Below are 18,774 nucleotides of genomic sequence, written 5' to 3'. Positions count from 1 at the left end.
CTGATGAAATAGTTTGAATGAATGATTGGCATTTGAAATAACAACTTTGATGATTATGCAAGACATCACATGGTGACGTTGAAAAGTATAACTTTCGCAACTGGATCAAAGAAAATTCCTTAAAGGGGAGGGACACACACGATGTAAAATGGACTTTTATGAGCTTTTAACCATGTTGTCACAATGGTGTTCCCTCATCGTTATCGGGTATATTCCCATCGATTCATGCATGTTTGAGTATTCTTCTTTTTGTTCTACATTCGACTGTCATTTGAGTGCTTAGAAAATAGATGTTTTCACCTATGGCTCAAAAATGTCACATACATATCAAGAAAAGCTAGGCCTACTGCTTACTGAGGCAGGGCTGATAAATTCTGAAGTCAATGGACCTATTTCTATTATTAAGCCATTTTAGCTCAATATTATGATTTACAATTAACAAAATGTAAAATAATGGCCCCCATATGTTATGGTTTCATACTGAATACTTGAAAAAAAGCATCATATGTATCTTAATTAAATGTGGGTTAGCAAATTATTCGAACATTAAACACATTTAATGAAGTTGTAAACCTTTTTCCTCTAATGAGGAAACGCACGAGGAACTACATGATGCGTCAGTTTATTTTTGTAATTTTTATTTTTGAACTCTGTAGAAATGATCCTTGATAGGTTTCTCAGTAGGGCTGAGAGTATTTGATCATAATCATGCATTATAAGATGAGATCTTAGATATGAGATAAGATAAGATATTCCTTTATTGTCCACACATGGGGAAATTCCATTGTTGCAACGCAGGTAGATACAGACGAAGGACAGATAACTTATAGGAAATAAGCTAACATGATTGACATGGATTGCGGCAATGTGCATTATAATTGCCTATACAGCAAAAATAAGTTATCACAGTAGCTACTATGGATTTTAACTAGTGAAAACTATCAATGTGAAACAGGCCTACAAGGGCTGTGCTATGTAATCATGCTGTATTAACTCGTGCCAGACGTGTGTGAGGAGCTTACATCCATGAACTGGCTCCAGGAGGGTTTAACCAGCAACAGTGCTGCTTGTCCACTGGAGCACAGCGACAGCAGCTGGAGCCATTTGAACTGACGGTGGGATCTCAGATTTCTATTGGCTGACAAAGTAATCAATCCCAGAGTCGAACCCGCCCATTGCCCTGCAGCTGCACGGAAAGAGCCATTGAAGTGAGCATGGGCGGAGACTGGAAAATTATGCCATGTGGTGTTGAGAAGCGACGCTCTCATTGGCCACCAATATCAGGACGACGCCCATTTTTAAAGGATACACAATTTGATTGGCTACGATGGACGAGCGGATTCGCAGTTCTAGTTTACGTAAGCAGCGTGAACTTTATCCGTCCAAATGCGCCTCTCCCACTACCACTTTACGTAAACAGCGTAACTGACGAACGTAGCGACAAAGACATCGAGCCCGAAGTCTATGGGGAAGGAATAAAAAAAGAAATCCAGTACCGTCCCACTCTTTGCTAAAACACCGACCTGATTTTCTGAAAGAGCTAGCTGTGCCTATGTTAGCCGGTGTGTTTTGCGGCAGAAGAAAGCCACAGGTCGGAGTCACAGAGAGTCGTTGTTGAAAACCGTAGCAGCTGCAGATTTTCCGTTGGACGCTGTGACTAGTGCGAGCCGCCATGGCCGTCGGATCAGCGAGCCTCCATATCGGGATATGAAGAGGAGCTGCATGTGGCTCAAAGCGCCGAGCAACGGCCCGCGTTCGCCTTTGGGAGTGCACGTTGACTATTTTTTTCTAAGGGTTCTTCCTTCATTTTTGTAAATCACAGCCCAAACTGAGGAGAATAGTGACTGGTCTGGGGGCTTCAGGGAGAGGCCAGATTCATGACTATTTTAGTCGGAGACGTGTATCCAAAGGCCTGCTGAGCGCAAACTGGGAATACTGAAGTATAAACGATGCTCTGACTTAGTGTCGGTGGGGAAACGTTTTATAGGGCGACAGTAGGACGGTGGGATAGAGGCAGGCTTTCTGCATTACAGCTACTTTCATCCACAGCCATCCTTTTTGCATGAGAAGGTTTGGAAAAGACCTGCCCAGCCTTTTAGCAAGTCATAGTCTGCCAGACGAGCGTGTCAACGGGATTGGATCATGTCGGGTCGGCCCAGGACCACATCCTTCGCAGAGAGCTGCAAACCAGTGCCGCAGCCCTCGGCTTTCGGCAGCATGAAAGTCAGCAGTAAGTAACCATGTAATCCAGTGTTTCTGTGCAGGCCCACTGTGGCCACATGTCCTGCTGGACGTCTCCAGTCCTCTGAGCTGAGAACGGGTCAAACATCATCTGTGTCACATGCTGAGATTGACCAGGCTCAGCCCATAGTCTTCAGGCTGTGCAGCAGCAGCAGGCCGCACCGGGCTGGGCCAAGCAGCAATGGCACTAAACCCAAGCTTAACGCAGGATTCATGGCCGTCCATTTAAACGCGTGCCAGATCACACGAGAGTATTGCTACACCGCTTCAGCGGCATGGCCGGGCTGCGGGGTACGGCGAGAGGCCGGGGTCCATTACGCAACTGGGAAAGAAGGTGCGCCCATTGACTCTGTCGAAACTGACGTGGTCCTGGAGCGAGAGAGCGGTGCGTCCCGGAGCAGAAACACGTCTGTGCTGTGACATCCTCCATGAAGCAGCGTGTGCCTGGACCTGCTCACAGCTGCTCAGCCCTGGATTCACTCAGCCTTGCTCTAGTGGCAAGGATTTCTGTTAGAGGAAAAAGACTGAAGGTCTTCCACTGTGACCAGTTAGTGTACAGTTTAATAACTACAGAAATGGTCCTTTCTCAAAGGCAAATAATCAAAATTGCCACTAGGGCTGGACAATAGGTGATATTTTTTTTTTATCGTGATCTGATTCTGAGCTTGGTCTGCTCTTTTTTTTTACTCTCACTCTTATCTCTATTGGTCCTGCTCTGAGTGACACACAGGTAGATTTAACCAATCACAGTTAAGTTAATTCTCAGAAGCTTCAGATTCCTTAAGTGACCTTCTTAAAAGCCAGAATTGTGATGAAATTGACATCTTGATCTAGGTCAGGGGTGTCAACTCATTTTGGGCCGAATTCCAATGCGCAGGTTGGGTCGAGGGCCAAACATAACGTAAAAAATAAAGCCAATTAGAAATGTAATGAATAAATAAATAAGTAGTTTTATATAGCCTAGTAATAGTTATTTGTGGGCACTGTTGCACAAATCTGCAAATATTCATGCAGCAGGAACATGGACTTGTGATATAGTTTCTGATATGGAATGTTTATCTCAGACCCGTTGGCTGTTGCTGCTCAATATGAGCAAACTATTTTGACAGTTAAAGCTTATCTTAGTGACAGATTATTCATGTAGTGAATCAAATGAGTCCATGTTGATTGTATTCGCCGTGTCCAGCTCTTCAGTCACATTAGCGTGGACACGGTCAGAGCTCACAGCGGCTTCGCTCTGTCATGTTAATACTTTATTACACCTCATTACTTGTGTTTTTGACTGTTCCTCCTGATCGGTCCAGGTTTTGCAGTTGTTTGGATGCTTTCCTCACAGAGCATCATCATAGAAGTTTGTTTTCTTGTTGTTAGCGCCATTAGCGCCACTTTTAGCACCGCTCTAATATCCACAAAACTGCCTCCTTTCTTTCTTCCATGTGTTTCCCAAAACCTCACCTCTCTTTCCCTGCTCAAGTCTTGTTTAGTGCGCGTTGGAACTCAGCTCTTGGCACGACGATCCAGCAGCACAACAGCACTGAGCAGCACAGGGGAGTGGCGACTGCTACAAAGTAATGTGAGACTCATAGGTCTAGGAATAAAAACGCTACATATTTATCAAAAATGTATAAATATAAATCCGAAATGTTTTGCCGGCCGGATTAAAAGGTCTGGGGGGCCGAATGTGGCCCACAGGCCGAATGGTTGACACCCCTGATCTAGGTTTGTTACGGCTACTCAATTAATCAGATCATGTTTGACAGATTCATTTATTAGCAAAATGTTGGTTGCAGAACTAAAAAGTCTGGAAAGTTTGAGAACCACTGACTTTACTCCTCCTGTGATTACAGTAAAACGTACAAGGCAGGTTGTTGGATGAAACATCAAATTCCAACACAAATCATTACTTGTGATGCTGAGGTTTTTTTTTTTTTACTGCATTATTTCTGTGACGTACATTTTCAATCCATGGTGACTCTTGTGGCCAACCACAGGCTAATAATGTTCCACACTGTTCACCCATGAGGATAGACAATGATTTATTAAAGTAATGCTAGTATGGTTTTATTTGAATTCCTGTCTGATGCGTCTTAATTTTCTCCTTCAATCATGCTTTGTTCAGGTGATCTGCTGCAGCTTGTGAGTAGGAGGCATGTGATGCTTTTGTGATCAGACCGTTGTGTCTCAGAATGATGTTCCGTCCGGAAAATTGTGTCTGTAAAAGTTAACTGTTGGAGGCGGATTTGCCCTTTTAGTCTGCAACAAATAAAGGCAAAAGAGCCTTGGCAATTTTCTCTAGTAACTGACTTTGTCATCAAATTGAAGCTGCTGTGATGAACCTGGACCAATCACCTCACCTCTCCTACGCAGGACACAAATATTACCTATTATATACATTCACAGACCCACATGAGCCTCAGATTTAGCTTTTAGAGATGAGGCAGCTGGCCAAGAACAATGAGCGTCTTGTTTAGCATTTCAAAGCCAGAGTTTTCCCTCTCCCCCTCTTTGCAACCCCTTCCTCTCTCTCGTTTTTTCTCCATTATGTTGAAACAAAATGAAGTAATTACAGTCTTTGATTTCACATAAAATCCAAACACTAGAGGAAGACAAGAGCTATCAATCACTCAGGATTTGAAAGCAGGAGGCACATCCTGGACATAAGATGATCAGTTTGTGATGCAGTGACAGGCTCTACCACACAAACTTAAGTCTCTAAAGTATGAGCAGAGGTCTTAAAAAGCCTTAGACTCACAAACGTTTGCCTCTGTCAGCTGTGACATTCTTGTGACTGGCTGTTCCAGTCATGCAGTGAATTATCTCATCAACTCTGCACAAGTGGGAGAGCACTTTGCACTTCTGATGAGCGCATGTACTTGTCAACTGCTCACTCTGTGCTGGTGCATCCTGATATCAGCCATTTGACAACGTTCTATTAACTATGTCAGTGACTATTAAAAGTACTTTACATCATTTTGCTGAACTAATGCTCAGGATTCTTAAAGTCAAATTTGGCTTTCTAATGATTTTACGCCCAAACCGATGGTATGACCGTATTGCACTAATCACTTTGAATATTTCTATAATTTAAACTAAAGTGATATCTTGCCTCCTCAGAGAACGCATTGGCCTTGATGTACCACTTTTTCACTGTTGGCACACATTGTCTCAATTGTTTCTATGTTTTCAAGCCTAAGGCGCTGGTCATGTTCAGTGGTGATTCAGTCTGATGACCTCAAAGCTTTTGTTGCACTGGGTTAAAATTTGCTGTGACTCAGTCATTCAGTGCAGTGGTCAACTAGTGCTTCACTGTAACAATATCCACATTTTTCTCACGGTGAGGTAAACTGAATTGTCAATGTCTTTTTCCAAAATGAGCATGTAGAGCAATCATTATTTCTGCATATATTCCAAAGTACTAAGATTTAAAATGTATTCTTCTGTGTTTGAAATAAGTTTGTTACATCCTTGATGTCCATGTTAAAGTGTAGAAAAGTGCTCTTATCTGAGACGGCTGGCTAATTCCTGGGTCATCTCTCAGCTTCAATGCGGGATGCTAGTCAATGATAAAAGTCGTAGTTGTTGTGGTGGTAGTGTTTGCATGATTTTCTCACGGTTTGAGGAAGCGCAGAGGCGTTGGAGTACTGGAATACTGTATGTAGGCAGTGTCTCTCTCTTTACGCACACTCTGCTCTCAGAAAGTCTATTTCTGTCATTGCTGAATCGCCTTGCTTTCTAGACCTGAATCCTGGAGAGCTGGGGTCGCAATCCCCCTCATTCTCCCGCTGTTACATATTTAATTTATTGATTAGACATTTTAAATGTAACTTTAGAACTATGTATTTGGGCCTCAAAACTCCTGCCATGGACATGATTAATGGATACCATTTTTGGAATGTACATTTGGCGGCAGAAAAAGACCATCGCAAAGAAATGGATGACACAAACACCACCAATGATCGAGGACTGGACTGACATGGGAACAGACAAATGGAAAAACTAACATTTGGACTCAATTTGGAAATGGACAAATTTAACCGACTGTGGACCAACTTGGACTTTTATTCTATAACAGTAACCAATTCTGACACTCCTTTGTCTTTATTTTTGTACTTTTTTCTGACATTTTCGAACCTATGACAGTTGACAGTAAATTCCTCTCGTTATGAAGGTGGGGGTTGCAGAAGGACATTTTGGAGTTAATTTTGGCACAGTGTGTTGCCAGCACATGTTGAAGGCACACGACTCACTTTTGCTTACTTACTTAGCTGCCTGCTAATGTGAACTTTGCCACACACACTGAAGTGCACGGTGATCCTTTTAAATGAGATTATAGTTCAGAAAATGTGTGACTTTTCATTTTCCATAACCCTGGATTTTACTATTGTCAATCATTAGCACTTGTTTTCCTATGACAGTAAAAATAATATAACTGAATTTAAAAAAGTTGATGGTATCCTTATTTGTTTTACAAATGTGCCGTGTCTTCTTTTCCAGGAGATAAAGATGGCAGTAAAGTAACAACAGTGGTGGCGACTCCCGGCCAAGGCCCTGATCGGCCACAGGAAGTGAGCTACACAGACACCAAAGTCATCGGCAACGGCTCCTTCGGTGTAGTTTACCAGGCCAAGCTGTGTGACTCTGGAGAGATGGTGGCCATCAAGAAAGTCCTGCAGGACAAGAGGTTTAAGGTGAATGCATGTGTTCACTTTTATATTCTGATCCACATCACCACACTTACTGTACATTGTGAAGCAGCTGTGTTTTTATGCACAGAACTAAGAGTTGGTTACATTTTAATAATGCATTAATATATAACATCAATTTGCAACGTTTAGCTGGCTGTATGTTTATTTAGTTTTTTTAATGCTAGAAGAAATTCATATTATTGGACCTTTTCATTTTTACTGGGAAATGCTTTCAATGGCTCAGAATTAGCTTTTTAAAGTAGTTTTTCAAAGACAAAAACCCTTGGTTAAAACAAGGCATTGTTTTCTGGCACATTTAGCTGTTTTATATTTAATGGGCCTGAGACGGTGACAATCTGAGAAATAATGAGTGTCTTTCACAAGAACAGTGAGCTCAGAGCAGCTGAAGGAAATGTTTTATAGCCGTGGTCCCCAATCTTTTTCGGCTCGTGAGCTTCTTTTAGATTGAGCGAAGCCCATCGATCTACCTTTTTAGATTTATATTGTTTTTTTCAGGTTTTTCACTGGATTTTTAGGCTTATTGGTCCTATTACTTGAATGGCCTAATGAGGACATTTTATTACAATGTAAACCTGCAATATATAATAGAAAAATGTGTTATAAGAAATATTATCATTATACAGTTGCCTACAGTTACAGGTAATTGGGGTTAGTTTGAAATTAGGTTGAAAATAAAACAATAGTGGCCACAACTAAATAGGCAAATAGAAGTTTAAGCTTAGCACTTGTAACTTGGTTATTAGTCACAGGTGATAACCATGGTAACGCTCAGGGGAGGAGCTTGAGACTTTGAAAATCAACTTTCCTTTGAGAAGAACAAAAAAAGGCATGAACAGAAAGGATTAGGCTGCTGCACTACCGGTCTCCTCCTCTCTTTTCCTTCAGCTCCACTCTTGGGCTTCACTGTGGTGGGCTCACGGTTCACTCGTGCTTGTGTGGACTTCCGTGTAGGACTGTTCAGCGCATTTATCCACGACCACTTGTACTTCAGACATATAAACACAAATAGCTTCGGGATTGTCCTCCACTGCCTCGGTAGTTGACTGTGATGACTGCTGTTTTAGAACTTGGATATCTGAATATACATTCACTGAGATCTGACACGTGCTTTTCTTCAGTACATTAAAGCAATGTTAAATATTTGCTTTGATCAGCCCAGGCCGTACTAATGTCATATTTCCTGCCTGGTGGTGCCCCTTGTGCCCCTCCCCTTATGCTTTGAATAGATTTGACTGATGGCTTCTGCTCCGTCACTGGGGCCAGATTGTCTGTTCTGCTCGTGCTGCTAACTCACCGCTCGCTCACCAAGGACTGGAGATGACCAGCCGCACAGCTGTTTGATCCAGGATATAGGTCCATGACTAAGAAACGCTAAGAAACAAGTCTAAGAAACAAATCCAAGAGGTTATTTTTATTTGTATTTACAGTTTGAAACTTAAAAACATGTCCTGTTGTTAGTCACTGAAAGTAGGTCATTATTATCTTTAGTGGGTTCGATATAAATTTATCCGCAAACTAAAGGGTCTCTGGTTTAATTCCAGGTTGGGGCATAATAGCTTCACTACTAGTTGTGCTAGTATTACAATCTATCCTTTTGAAGAAAATGTGCTTGCAGTGTTGCACACATGTTTTTTTTTGCTGGTTTAACAAAGTTCCTCTGCTCCCCAGTGGCCTGTTTATAACCTTTCTGCATTCAGCCTGTTTTTAATGCAGGTGTTGGTCTCTCCCCCCTAAATTTGCAAGATAAATGATGTCGCTAAACGGTGTGTGTGAGTGGGTGTCGGGGGGGGTGTCGGGGGGTCATTCACCAGCCAGGCCATCTGTCACCTAAAGTCAAACAGTTTGTGGCCACACACTTAAGTCGCCTTGCATGGTTAGCAGGTGGTCAGCTTCTAGTGCAATTATGAAAACAAATCCTAATAACTGAAATTATTATAATGCATACGGCAGGTTCTCATGTTTTTCTCTTAATTATTTCTTAATTCATAAATATTGATCATAGTTTTACATCAATTACGTCCCGGAGTTTCAAAATAGAATTCCTCTGCCTATGTCATCAATAAGCGACAGTTCATGCAAGATACAGGGATAATTTACATACAATGGTATTTTCTTTTTTTTTTTTAAACAATACGGTATTTTTATTTGTCCATTCATAACTATTGTGTAAATTGTATGCATTTTGACACTCTGGTTGCTTGATTGAAGTTGTGCAATTACGTCTACCTACCTCACATCTGCTGCACATCTTCAACCAGGAAGTCAAATTATGACCCTTCGCCAAAATTGTCAATTGGGGGAAAATGGCGAACGTTTAGTTCAAACCTTAAATATAAATATTTTAGTGACTAGTATGTTAATGTATATTCTAACTTGCCAAATGCGCTTTTTCCTCTTTGTGAACTCAGAGACTTGGTAGGAACATTCACAGTTCCGCAGCTTCTTATGCAGATCTATCAAAACACTGCACAGTTGCATATCCGTTACCTTCTTTGTATTTTTGTCTCAGCTGTTAAAGGAGGAGCGGAGTAGACAGGTTTATTTTCACAAGTGATCATGTGATCGCTCTGCAGCTGATTAATGTGTCAGACAATACTGTGGTGGGCTCACAACACACTCCTCATACATTGTGGGATTGGGCTGCCACATCACACATCAGCCTCTTGGATAATGGAAGCTTGTGTAAGGATTGATCTGGCTCACACAGAACATTGTCATTAGAGGCTCTTGGAAGACAAATAGCTGCGTATGCTATAAATGAGTTACATTGGCAATAATTAACACAGAACATGTTAATAATGTTTCAGGAATCATCAAACAATGGTTATTTGATCAGTGCTGATGTTAGTGACAAACTAGAGATGATTTCTTGAAATTGTTTCTTGCTAGTTGCACATCTTCTGACATGGAGCTGTTTATCAGAAAAGAGAAAGGCAGACACAACCTTATTAGGAGGAAAGATTTCAAAGAGTCTTCTCGACAGTGTATTAGAAACCATAATTTTCTCCCAAGTGTGCAACGATCCCTCATTCAGGAGGTCACTAAAGGATCCATAATGACATCCAAAGACCTGCAGGTTTCACTGGCCTCAGTTAAGGCCAGTGTTCATGGCTCAACCATAAGAAAACACTGGGCAAAAAAGAAAACAATGGGAGAGTTTCAAGGTGAAAACCACAGCAGAAAAAAATGATCAATAATATTCTGTAGACGGATGAGACACAAAATGTGGAAGTTGTGAGGCCGATTACATCTGGTGTAGAACGGCACCTGGTGCTGGAAGTGTGATGGTTTTCATTTGTATACATTGAATATAGCCATTGAATTCAAATACTGCTCTGTCATTGTGTAACAAATGGAGAAACTGAGAGATGGGAACAAAATGATTTGATTGATTTATGTAATGGTCAAACTGCTCTCTGCTCTTTAACGTCAATGTCCACATGTGCAACGATTTCTTTCTGGTCATTTAATTAGTATAATGACAGTAAGCATAAATTCACTGGTCACATGTCAACATATCGACGACATGTGGTTCCACATTTGTTTTCATTCTCTTATTTTACATGTTCTGTCAATCTTTTCCCTGGTAAGAAGTAAAAGTATGGTGCTACAAAACTACATGGGTATACAATATTATTAATCAAAACATTTATTCATTCATTTTCTACCAGGTCTCAGGTGACTGGAGCCTATCCCAGTGACTTTGGGCCTTAGGCGGGGTTCACCTTGGACAGGGGCCAGCTCGTCACAGGGTTAACACAGACACACAGAAAAACATTCACTCTCACATTCATTCACTAGGGCCAATTCACAGTTTCCAATTTACCAAGCACATGCATGTGTTTTGTGTTTGTACGGTGGGAGGAAGCCAGAGAACCCGGAGAGAACCCACGGTGACATGGGGAGGACATGAAGGACGTGTGCTACGTACATGCGAGTGAGCACACCAGACTTGTCCCTTTGCTGTAATAAAACTCTATCCTGTGTTCTTGTGTGTTTAGAATCGTGAACTTCAGATCATGAGGAAGTTGGACCACTGCAACATAGTTCGCCTGCGCTACTTCTTCTACTCCAGTGGAGACAAGGTCAGTAGGCTGCTCATCCCAAGGTAAAATACATTCTGTGGAATCTTGTAAATTGTGAAAATACTATATGTAGTTCCCCAAGGCAGTATGGGTACATGTAAACCGTGAATCATGAACCGTATTGTTTTGTTCTACATCTTTGGACATTTAATTTAAACATTTTAGATGTGGTCTGTGACAAACTGGTTTAGGTCTCTGTGTCAGATTGAGCAGCACATGTGCCTGGCATAGCTCTGGTGGGACCGTTACTGCAGTTGGGAATGCTACTTACTTCTAAAAGACAAGGAAAATGTTAGGACGGTCCTCCTCCTACACCCCGACCTCTCCCGTGTCTGGGCTCTGCTTTACTTTGCACATGCTCAGTCCCTCTCTCCACCTCTGCTCTACCGACTCTCCTTCTTTGTAGTCTCTCTGTAAGTAGTTCTTTCTTTGACCAATATAGTCCGATCACTTTTTTAAAATGCTGACACTGACAGTTAGACTTGAGTTGACACTAGATTTACCATAGACAAAAAGTTCATGTAGGTCACCTGTTGAGCTGATCCCTTCTGGGCTCACCGCATAGAGCTGCATTAAACAGAACTACACAGAGTTACAATATAAAAGTCTCCCCAGATTGTCTCCCAATCCCAATATTGTCATATCTCCCACCTTTAGCATAGACATGAGCAACACTGCTCTCTGCCCGAGTCCAGGTATTTTCTTATGTAACTGCTGCTGTTGCCACTCTCCACTCACACAGCAGCCTTTTATCTTACCCTTGAACAGCTTGTATAATACTGTCCAAACAGGCCAGGGGGCTCAGCGTGGGCAGTCAAAAACACGTTTTACTAATGCCAAACAAGACCGACCTCTGCTCCCAGACGCCACCACATGTATTTGCTTCATGAACCAACCGTCAAGTAATATTCAAATGTACTTAAATATATTTGAATTTGTCGATATCGCTGGTCTTGCTTGATGAATGCCTCTTGTTTTTTCATCTGCACTGAGCACAAATGTTGGCTGTGACTGTGATTGAGAACTAATAAGTTATTTTTAATAGATGACAATGATGTTTCAATAAAACAATGTTGCCAACTAATAATTATTGTTAGATTGGGTTGCACAATAATAGCACTTTTTAAATTTTGAATAGTTTTAATTATCAAAGGTTTTATGTAATAGAATGTGCTCCGCAAATGACTAATAATTCTGTCTTTCTGTGAAGCATGTTCTGAAATGTGCAGTAGATTAGCTGTTCAAAGTTTTTTTCTCAAATGTAAATGCACCTGGATGTGTTTTAAAGCCAAGAATACATGCACATACATACTCGAAGACGTGAGTCTGGTCTCCCGTTTCATCTCCCAAAGTTCAAATGGGTGTGATCGACAGGTGGATTAGCTAATCAGAGACACATCCACATCAAAACAAACACAAATGTTTACAAGGAAAAAATAAAGGAAATAAATCTCAAGGACTGAAAGACATTGCATATTTCTGCAAAAATAACTGGTAATCTGAGGTGAGAGAAGTTTGATTTTGTTGTACAAAATAGATGAAAGGGGAGCTCCTCTGTTTCCCATGACTCAATGGAAAAGACTATCTGATGGCACGACTTTGAGTTTGGCTTGAGGCAGTGGAAGAGGTGGTGACCAGACTGAGATCTTCCGTTCAGAATATACAGAGAACCTTAATTCCAGGCAATCAACTGCACTGTGACCTGTATCCTGATTTGAAACCATATATTGTGCAGCCCCGTAAAACTCATAAAATTGTAATTTGACCGTGGCCTTGAACATGCAGGATTTATTTTTGCCTCTGGATTATGTAAATGAGCCGTTAAATGACTGATTTACATCTATTTTTAGTCCATTAACAAAAACAATCACAGCCAGAGTCCCAAGTACTAGAACGCTGTTTCATCCAATGAGCACCAGACGGCATATTAATTGTACTGCCTCATCATAGAAACTCATAGCTCGATATGCTCGAGGAGCCGATCATATGACAGGGTAACTATCTGGGAACAAGCCAAGGAAGTGGCTTTGTAGTGAGGCAGGAAGTGAGTCATCACTGTTGCTAGGCTAAATATAACTTTGGTGCTAGCAGGAGGCGGCGCACTCGCTGTACTCTTATGTTATCAATGAAGAAGGGATGGTGCCTCCATGGGGGAAACATGAAGGCGTAGACAGGAGCGTTCAGTGATGGCAAAGACATAAAGTGCACGAAGGGTCTAATATCTGACGAGAGGGAAACACAGCGCCTCCTACTGGTCATGGAGCAGAATACCACAGATGGCTGGGCTCAACACATGTGCCCCCCATTAGTGCACTTTAAGAGAATTTAAGTATGTGTATCTAAAATAAAAATGATGCATAGACTTTTAACTGTTAGTCTTGGGATTAGTCATTTTTCTTAAGTACTCCATTGACTCATTCAGCGTAGACTTGCTCCTTGCTCTCCATCAATAAATCTGTGAAGAAGTTGTTTGTGGGTCAGTGTGCTCCAGCGAGGAATATACCCACTTCGAAGTTCAGATCCCATCCAGGAAGTGGGTAAATGATGTCAGTGTCTGTGGCTCCCAGGGCCTCTATGACGCAGGTCCCAGAATATCCGGCCCTGAAGGGAAGAACTGCACAATAGATCCCCAGTTTGTCTTGGAGGAAAAGCCATGAGTGCTTTTCAAAATGATTTTTTCCAACAGCAAAGAAGGATTGTAACAAAGAGGGGAAATGGGAAAGAGTGGAGTTGAAAATGCTTTAACGAGCAGCTTTTATGTGAGTATTTTAGTCACGTCCACTGTTGACCAATATGTCTTTGTTTATCTGCAGAAAGATGAAGTCTACTTGAATCTGGTCCTAGACTATGTACCCGAGACGGTGTACAGAGTGGCCAGACACTACAGCCGAGCCAAACAGACCCTTCCTATGGTTTATGTCAAGGTGCGATTCTCTTTCTGCATCATTCTGCTACATCTCAACAGAAACGCACTGTGTCACACTGTAACATAAATTGCAGAAGTAAGAAAACCGTGATGTAAGCCATTAGACACCTGCTAATAAAAAGCTCTGTATTGGAAACATGTTCTTTTATACGTCAGTGCGCCAATAAAACCGCCTCTCCTTGTGTGCGCTGTCCTAACCTGTGTCTGTGTGTGCGTGCAGTTGTACATGTACCAGCTATTCAGGAGCTTGGCCTACATACACTCGTTTGGGATCTGCCATCGGGACATCAAACCCCAGAATCTGCTGCTCGACCCAGAGACTGCTGTGCTCAAGCTCTGCGACTTTGGCAGGTGGGACACATTTACTCGAAACATGTAACTAATAATAGCTGTTATTGTATTTTTCAAACGTTACTTTACAAAAATACCAGCCGGAGAAAAGCGAAGAAGCAAGTTTAACCGTATTATTTTGTGTGCAGTGCCAAGCAGCTGGTCCGCGGAGAGCCCAACGTGTCCTACATCTGCTCTCGCTACTACCGGGCCCCAGAGCTCATCTTTGGTGCCACTGACTACACTTCAAGCATAGGTAAACTCGCACTGCCTCAGCTTCTCTCAGCTAAAATCAGCCCTTGTGTTAAAGGTTTAGGTTTGCTTTATGAAACCCTCTGTAGTAGAAATCATTCTCTGCATTGGACCCATCCCTCAGTGTTCTTGGGACATTGTGTGATTTGCTTAGAAATGCTTCACTGTGACAAATGAGGATGTTAAAAATGAGAGTGAGTTTGGATCACTGCCGACTGTTCAAATTAATTATTAAATTCTATAACTGTCTTTCACCATTTGAAAACGTAAACAAATCAAATGCAGGGCCTTTAATTTAACACGTTTTCTATTTCCTTTAACACAGATGTCTGGTCAGCTGGTTGTGTCCTGGCGGAGCTGTTGCTAGGACAACCGATCTTTCCCGGTGACAGTGGCGTGGATCAGTTGGTTGAAATTATAAAGGTACATCTAAAGAAATTGATCATCAAGTTTTAGTCACTCTCACTTTTGTGTTTTACTCTGACATATGCTAATGTGTTGTCTGTTGTTTGTGTCCGAAGGTTCTGGGTACTCCGACTCGAGAGCAGATCCGTGAAATGAACCCCAACTACACTGAGTTCAAGTTCCCCCAAATCAAGGCACATCCTTGGACTAAGGTGGGTCAAAAAGTATGAGCCCTTTTAATACTTTAATAGTAATTAAATTCACAATATTCGCATGAGTAAACTCTTTAAGTGCATTTTAATATTATTATTTTTTTACAGGAGAATCATAATACTTTCAAGTTCAGCCTTTGCTACAATCACGTTGTGTTGTGTTCAGGTGTTTCGGCCGCGCACACCTCCAGAGGCGATCGCCCTGTGCTCGCGTCTGCTGGAGTACACGCCCACAGCCCGCCTCACTCCTCTAGAGGCCTGTGCACACTCTTTCTTTGATGAGCTGCGTGACCCCAATGTCAAACTGCCCAACGGGAGAGAGAAGCCGTCCCTCTTCAATTTTACCACTCAAGGTACAGACAGTCACACCGCACGCACGCACACACACACACACACACGCACGATTCACCTTCATTTGGATTACGATGTTGAGAAGGTGCTTATTCTCTTCAGATAAGGCAGTGGTGATCTTCGATGTATTTCTTATTTCTCTACTCCATCAAAATACTGCATTTTATCTTTTATTTTTGCCATTTCCATCTAATGTACCTTTTCAATGATTAACAAGCTATTATTATGTAAATTATTGGCAATTCGGTCTTCACACAAGGCCTGCTCAATCTCAAATCCCATGTGTTTATGTCAGGTTGGATATAGGCACTGCATTCTGCTGTAGCCCTTATTAACACAACATACTACTAAACTAATTACATTTGTGGGGCATTTATTATTTCCTAAACTAACAATGACAGGGATAGGCTTTTTTTCTGAATATTTTTATGGTTCATTTTTAGAGTTGTCCAGTAATCCCTCATTGGCCTCCATACTCATCCCTGCTCACGCCCGCAGTCAGGCTGCAGCCTCCACTCCCACCAATGCCTCTGCTACCACAGGTACTTGGCTCTGTTTAGATTGAGAGCTATTTGAAAGGGAATTCAGCTCATTTTCTCCATTTAGCGAACTGCCATAGTCTGCTGTTTATCGCTGTGTTCTTGTGCCCATAGATGGTAGCAGCACAGAGCGAGGACCCGCCACCACCACAGCCTCAGCCTCTGCCTCTAACTCCACCTCCTGAGCCTCGGGTGCAGCGCCGCGGGCTTCTCCTTTGCCCCAGGCCAGGGGGGCGACAGTAGCCGAACCTTGCTGAGACAGTTCCGGGGTCAGCAGCTAGCCAACAGCCCCCCGTGCCACAGCCACAAACCAAACGACCCCCTCTTCCTCATCCAGACTCTTCATCCTCCCGTCAGTCTCTGTGCACTGTCGGTGGAAAACCACGTGCCAGAGATGTAATGTAATCACAACGCTAGCCTGCTAATGTTCTTACGAGGACAATCTATAGGAAAAAAAGCTCCAAAACTTCGGCCCGCTCTTACAGTGTTGAATTTTTATGCATCCTCTGCCCCTGCCCCGCCCCCCCAGACCCCCGGCCCCTCGGTTTCCCCTGTAGTGCATGGCCTGAATCCAGTTAGGACTACTCACTCTCCACCTCCAGTTTCTGCAGACAAAGGCATGAGGCACGCGTTTCACACCCATCCCAACAGTCGCCACCCGGATGCATGACAAGCTGATGTTTGAGAGACGCAGGCAGGGCTCACATTTGGACACGTTACTTCTTTTCGTTGTTTTTGCCTGGGATTGTTTTTAAATGGTTAGCCATCGTTTTTATTTGATTATATTTTCTATTACCCAGGCGTTGCTATGGATGTGACTTGTATCTGGTCCTGTGTGCTTGTATATTATATACATACAAAACATGCATACATACAGTTTATATATTACTTTTCCTTATGTATAAAAGGTATATATAGATATATGTATATTAACTACAATGGTTCAGAAATCATTTATGGTGAGCTCATATCTGGCAGAGCAGCGGCAATATTTGTGGCTGTGTAAAGACAATGGAAGTAGATGAAATGGTGTTTCTTTGGCTGGAGTGCAGTAAATTCCAGCACTATTTTTCTGTTTGTTTGTTTGTAAGGCTATAGATGGTTTTAGGGCACTGCTCTATGTCTTCTCTGTGTACCAACTCTTAAGCGTTTCTATCTCAGCTCTTCTCTCCTCTTTCTCTGGTTGTCTTCACTTTTTAAAAATGTCATCATTTGAAACCATTCTGTCTTTGGCCTGAGTGACACCAAGCCTAGCGTGTTCTAACCACTGACGGAAACGTTAACCGAGCCTCCTTTTCTCTCCTTCCACGTGCCGCACATAGAACCACCTGGTACAGTCGGTCTACGCTTTTCATTTACATTGTAAACTACAAAAACATCGTAATTTGTACATACAGTATAAATGCTCCTCACCAAAAGTCTGACTTGTATGTTTTTTATGTTATTTTTTCCATGTTGTGTTTGGAAGTATGTATATATGCAGACCCATGTACTGTTGATGAGCAAAAACAAAGATGACAAATGTTGAGAATGAGAAGAAAAAAAAAAAAAAGGATTCAAAAACAGAATCAGGGTAGAACCGATGTTTATGGATACTGTAGATGATGACGAGCTTTATCCAGCCATATGTTCAATTTACCTGTACAGTACAGTAGGAACCGCTGTATTATTGTAACAAGAACTAGTCATGTATAGTGTAACTATAGTTTGGAGTGCCTTTGCTTTCATACACCTTCGCCTTGTTCACCCCAAGTCCCCCACTCGTATTGTGACTCTCCCTTTGGTGCTGTTGAACGTCCTGCTTCTTCAAAAACACCTTGACAAAGCACTGTTGCATCTGACTTTATACTCCCCTTTCCACCATAAGCTCCTTCAGTTTTTGCCATTGCACATTAATGTAATATACAGACAATAATAAGGAAGCTGTCCTGAGGATAAGTCTTATTTTACCTTGGACACGTGCACAAACCCTGGCCCTGCTGTAAAGTCCAGGGCATGAAGTGGCTAAGTGGCTGTTGTTTTTTCCAGATTGCAACAGGGCGTCTTAAAGGCCTCATTTACTGTATAAAATATACAGTAGGTTCTGTATTTCTCAGTGTAGGTTACGTTACCAAAGCCAAACTATGAAATGGTTGTGATCGCCATCCTCCGAGGCAATAATGTATTCTGCTGTTCCTTGTCACTCGTTCCTGTGTCCACATTTATTCAGGGGGATTCAGTAGCACCTAAAGGGGTCAGAGTCATGTAGCCTTTCTCTCATTAAAACTGCTTGCTGTAATTTTTGCATTCATGACACGTGTTGCTATCCTCCACCAAAACTTTTGATCATGTTTAGCTATATTAATAATCGCCACAATGGTTACCAAAAAGAAGAAATACAAGAACGTAAGGTGATAGCATATGCCAGACAGATGGAAGCATATGTTTAACTGTAACCTGCTAACTGGGTTTATCTGCGGTTAAAGAAAAGAAGAACATAAAGATTCAACCATCTTGTATAACAGTAATACTACTTGAATGCCTCTGTGACTGAATTTTTAAAAAGTTCCGTTTTGTTTTGTCTTTTTCTTTTGTTCTGTGAAGGTATGCTAAATGTGCGCCTCTGTAAATATTCCTTCTGCGTGCTCTGAGGAATAGTTCCCTGGTACTGTAATTTGCATTAAATAAAGAGTAGGATAGCCTGGAAATGAGTTAACTGTGTCAGTTTCATAATTTCAACACTATAGA

The 18,774-nt window shown here is 41.9% G+C and overlaps 1 protein-coding gene across 4 annotated transcripts; it reads left to right on the top strand.

Moving 5' to 3' along the window:
- The first annotated feature begins 1,439 nt into the window (after positions 1-1,439).
- gsk3ba (glycogen synthase kinase 3 beta, genome duplicate a) lies at positions 1,440-18,738 on the top strand. Of its 4 annotated transcripts, none has more exons than XM_072444515.1 (11): positions 1,443-2,230; positions 6,736-6,929; positions 10,949-11,032; positions 13,846-13,956; positions 14,179-14,309; positions 14,438-14,544; positions 14,866-14,963; positions 15,062-15,157; positions 15,324-15,510; positions 15,952-16,050; positions 16,162-18,738. In XM_072444515.1, the coding sequence occupies exons 1-11, from the start codon at positions 2,143-2,145 to the stop codon at positions 16,230-16,232; spliced, it is 1,266 nt and encodes a 421-aa protein (XP_072300616.1). In that variant the 5' UTR covers positions 1,443-2,142; the 3' UTR covers positions 16,233-18,738. The 4 variants fall into 4 exon arrangements, with proteins under 4 accessions (XP_072300619.1, XP_072300617.1, XP_072300616.1 ...); XM_072444514.1 differs by having other exon boundaries at positions 15,062-15,169; XM_072444518.1 differs by lacking the exon at positions 15,952-16,050 and having other exon boundaries at positions 1,440-2,230.
- Positions 18,739-18,774: the final 36 nt, after the last annotated feature.

The sequence above is a fragment of the Eucyclogobius newberryi genome, unplaced genomic scaffold, assembly GCF_026437365.1.
Source record: "Eucyclogobius newberryi isolate DKJ021-1_F unplaced genomic scaffold, fEucNew1.0.hap1 SCAF_14, whole genome shotgun sequence".
In the NCBI taxonomy this organism is placed as follows: Eukaryota; Metazoa; Chordata; class Actinopteri; order Gobiiformes; family Gobiidae; genus Eucyclogobius; species Eucyclogobius newberryi.
The sequence above is the reverse complement of the archived record's forward strand: the minus strand, read 5'-3'. Positions and strand labels throughout refer to the sequence as shown.

Excerpts from the sequence above, each read along its gene's own strand:
- gsk3ba (XM_072444514.1), top strand. The coding sequence starts at position 2,143 with ATGTCGGGTCGGCCCAGGACCACATCCTTCGCAGAGAGCTGCAAACCA. Across the intron at positions 11,033-13,845 it reads TCTACTCCAGTGGAGACAAG|AAAGATGAAGTCTACTTGAA; the intron begins GTCAGTAGGCTG and ends GTTTATCTGCAG. Across the intron at positions 14,545-14,865 it reads TGACTACACTTCAAGCATAG|ATGTCTGGTCAGCTGGTTGT; the intron begins GTAAACTCGCAC and ends CCTTTAACACAG.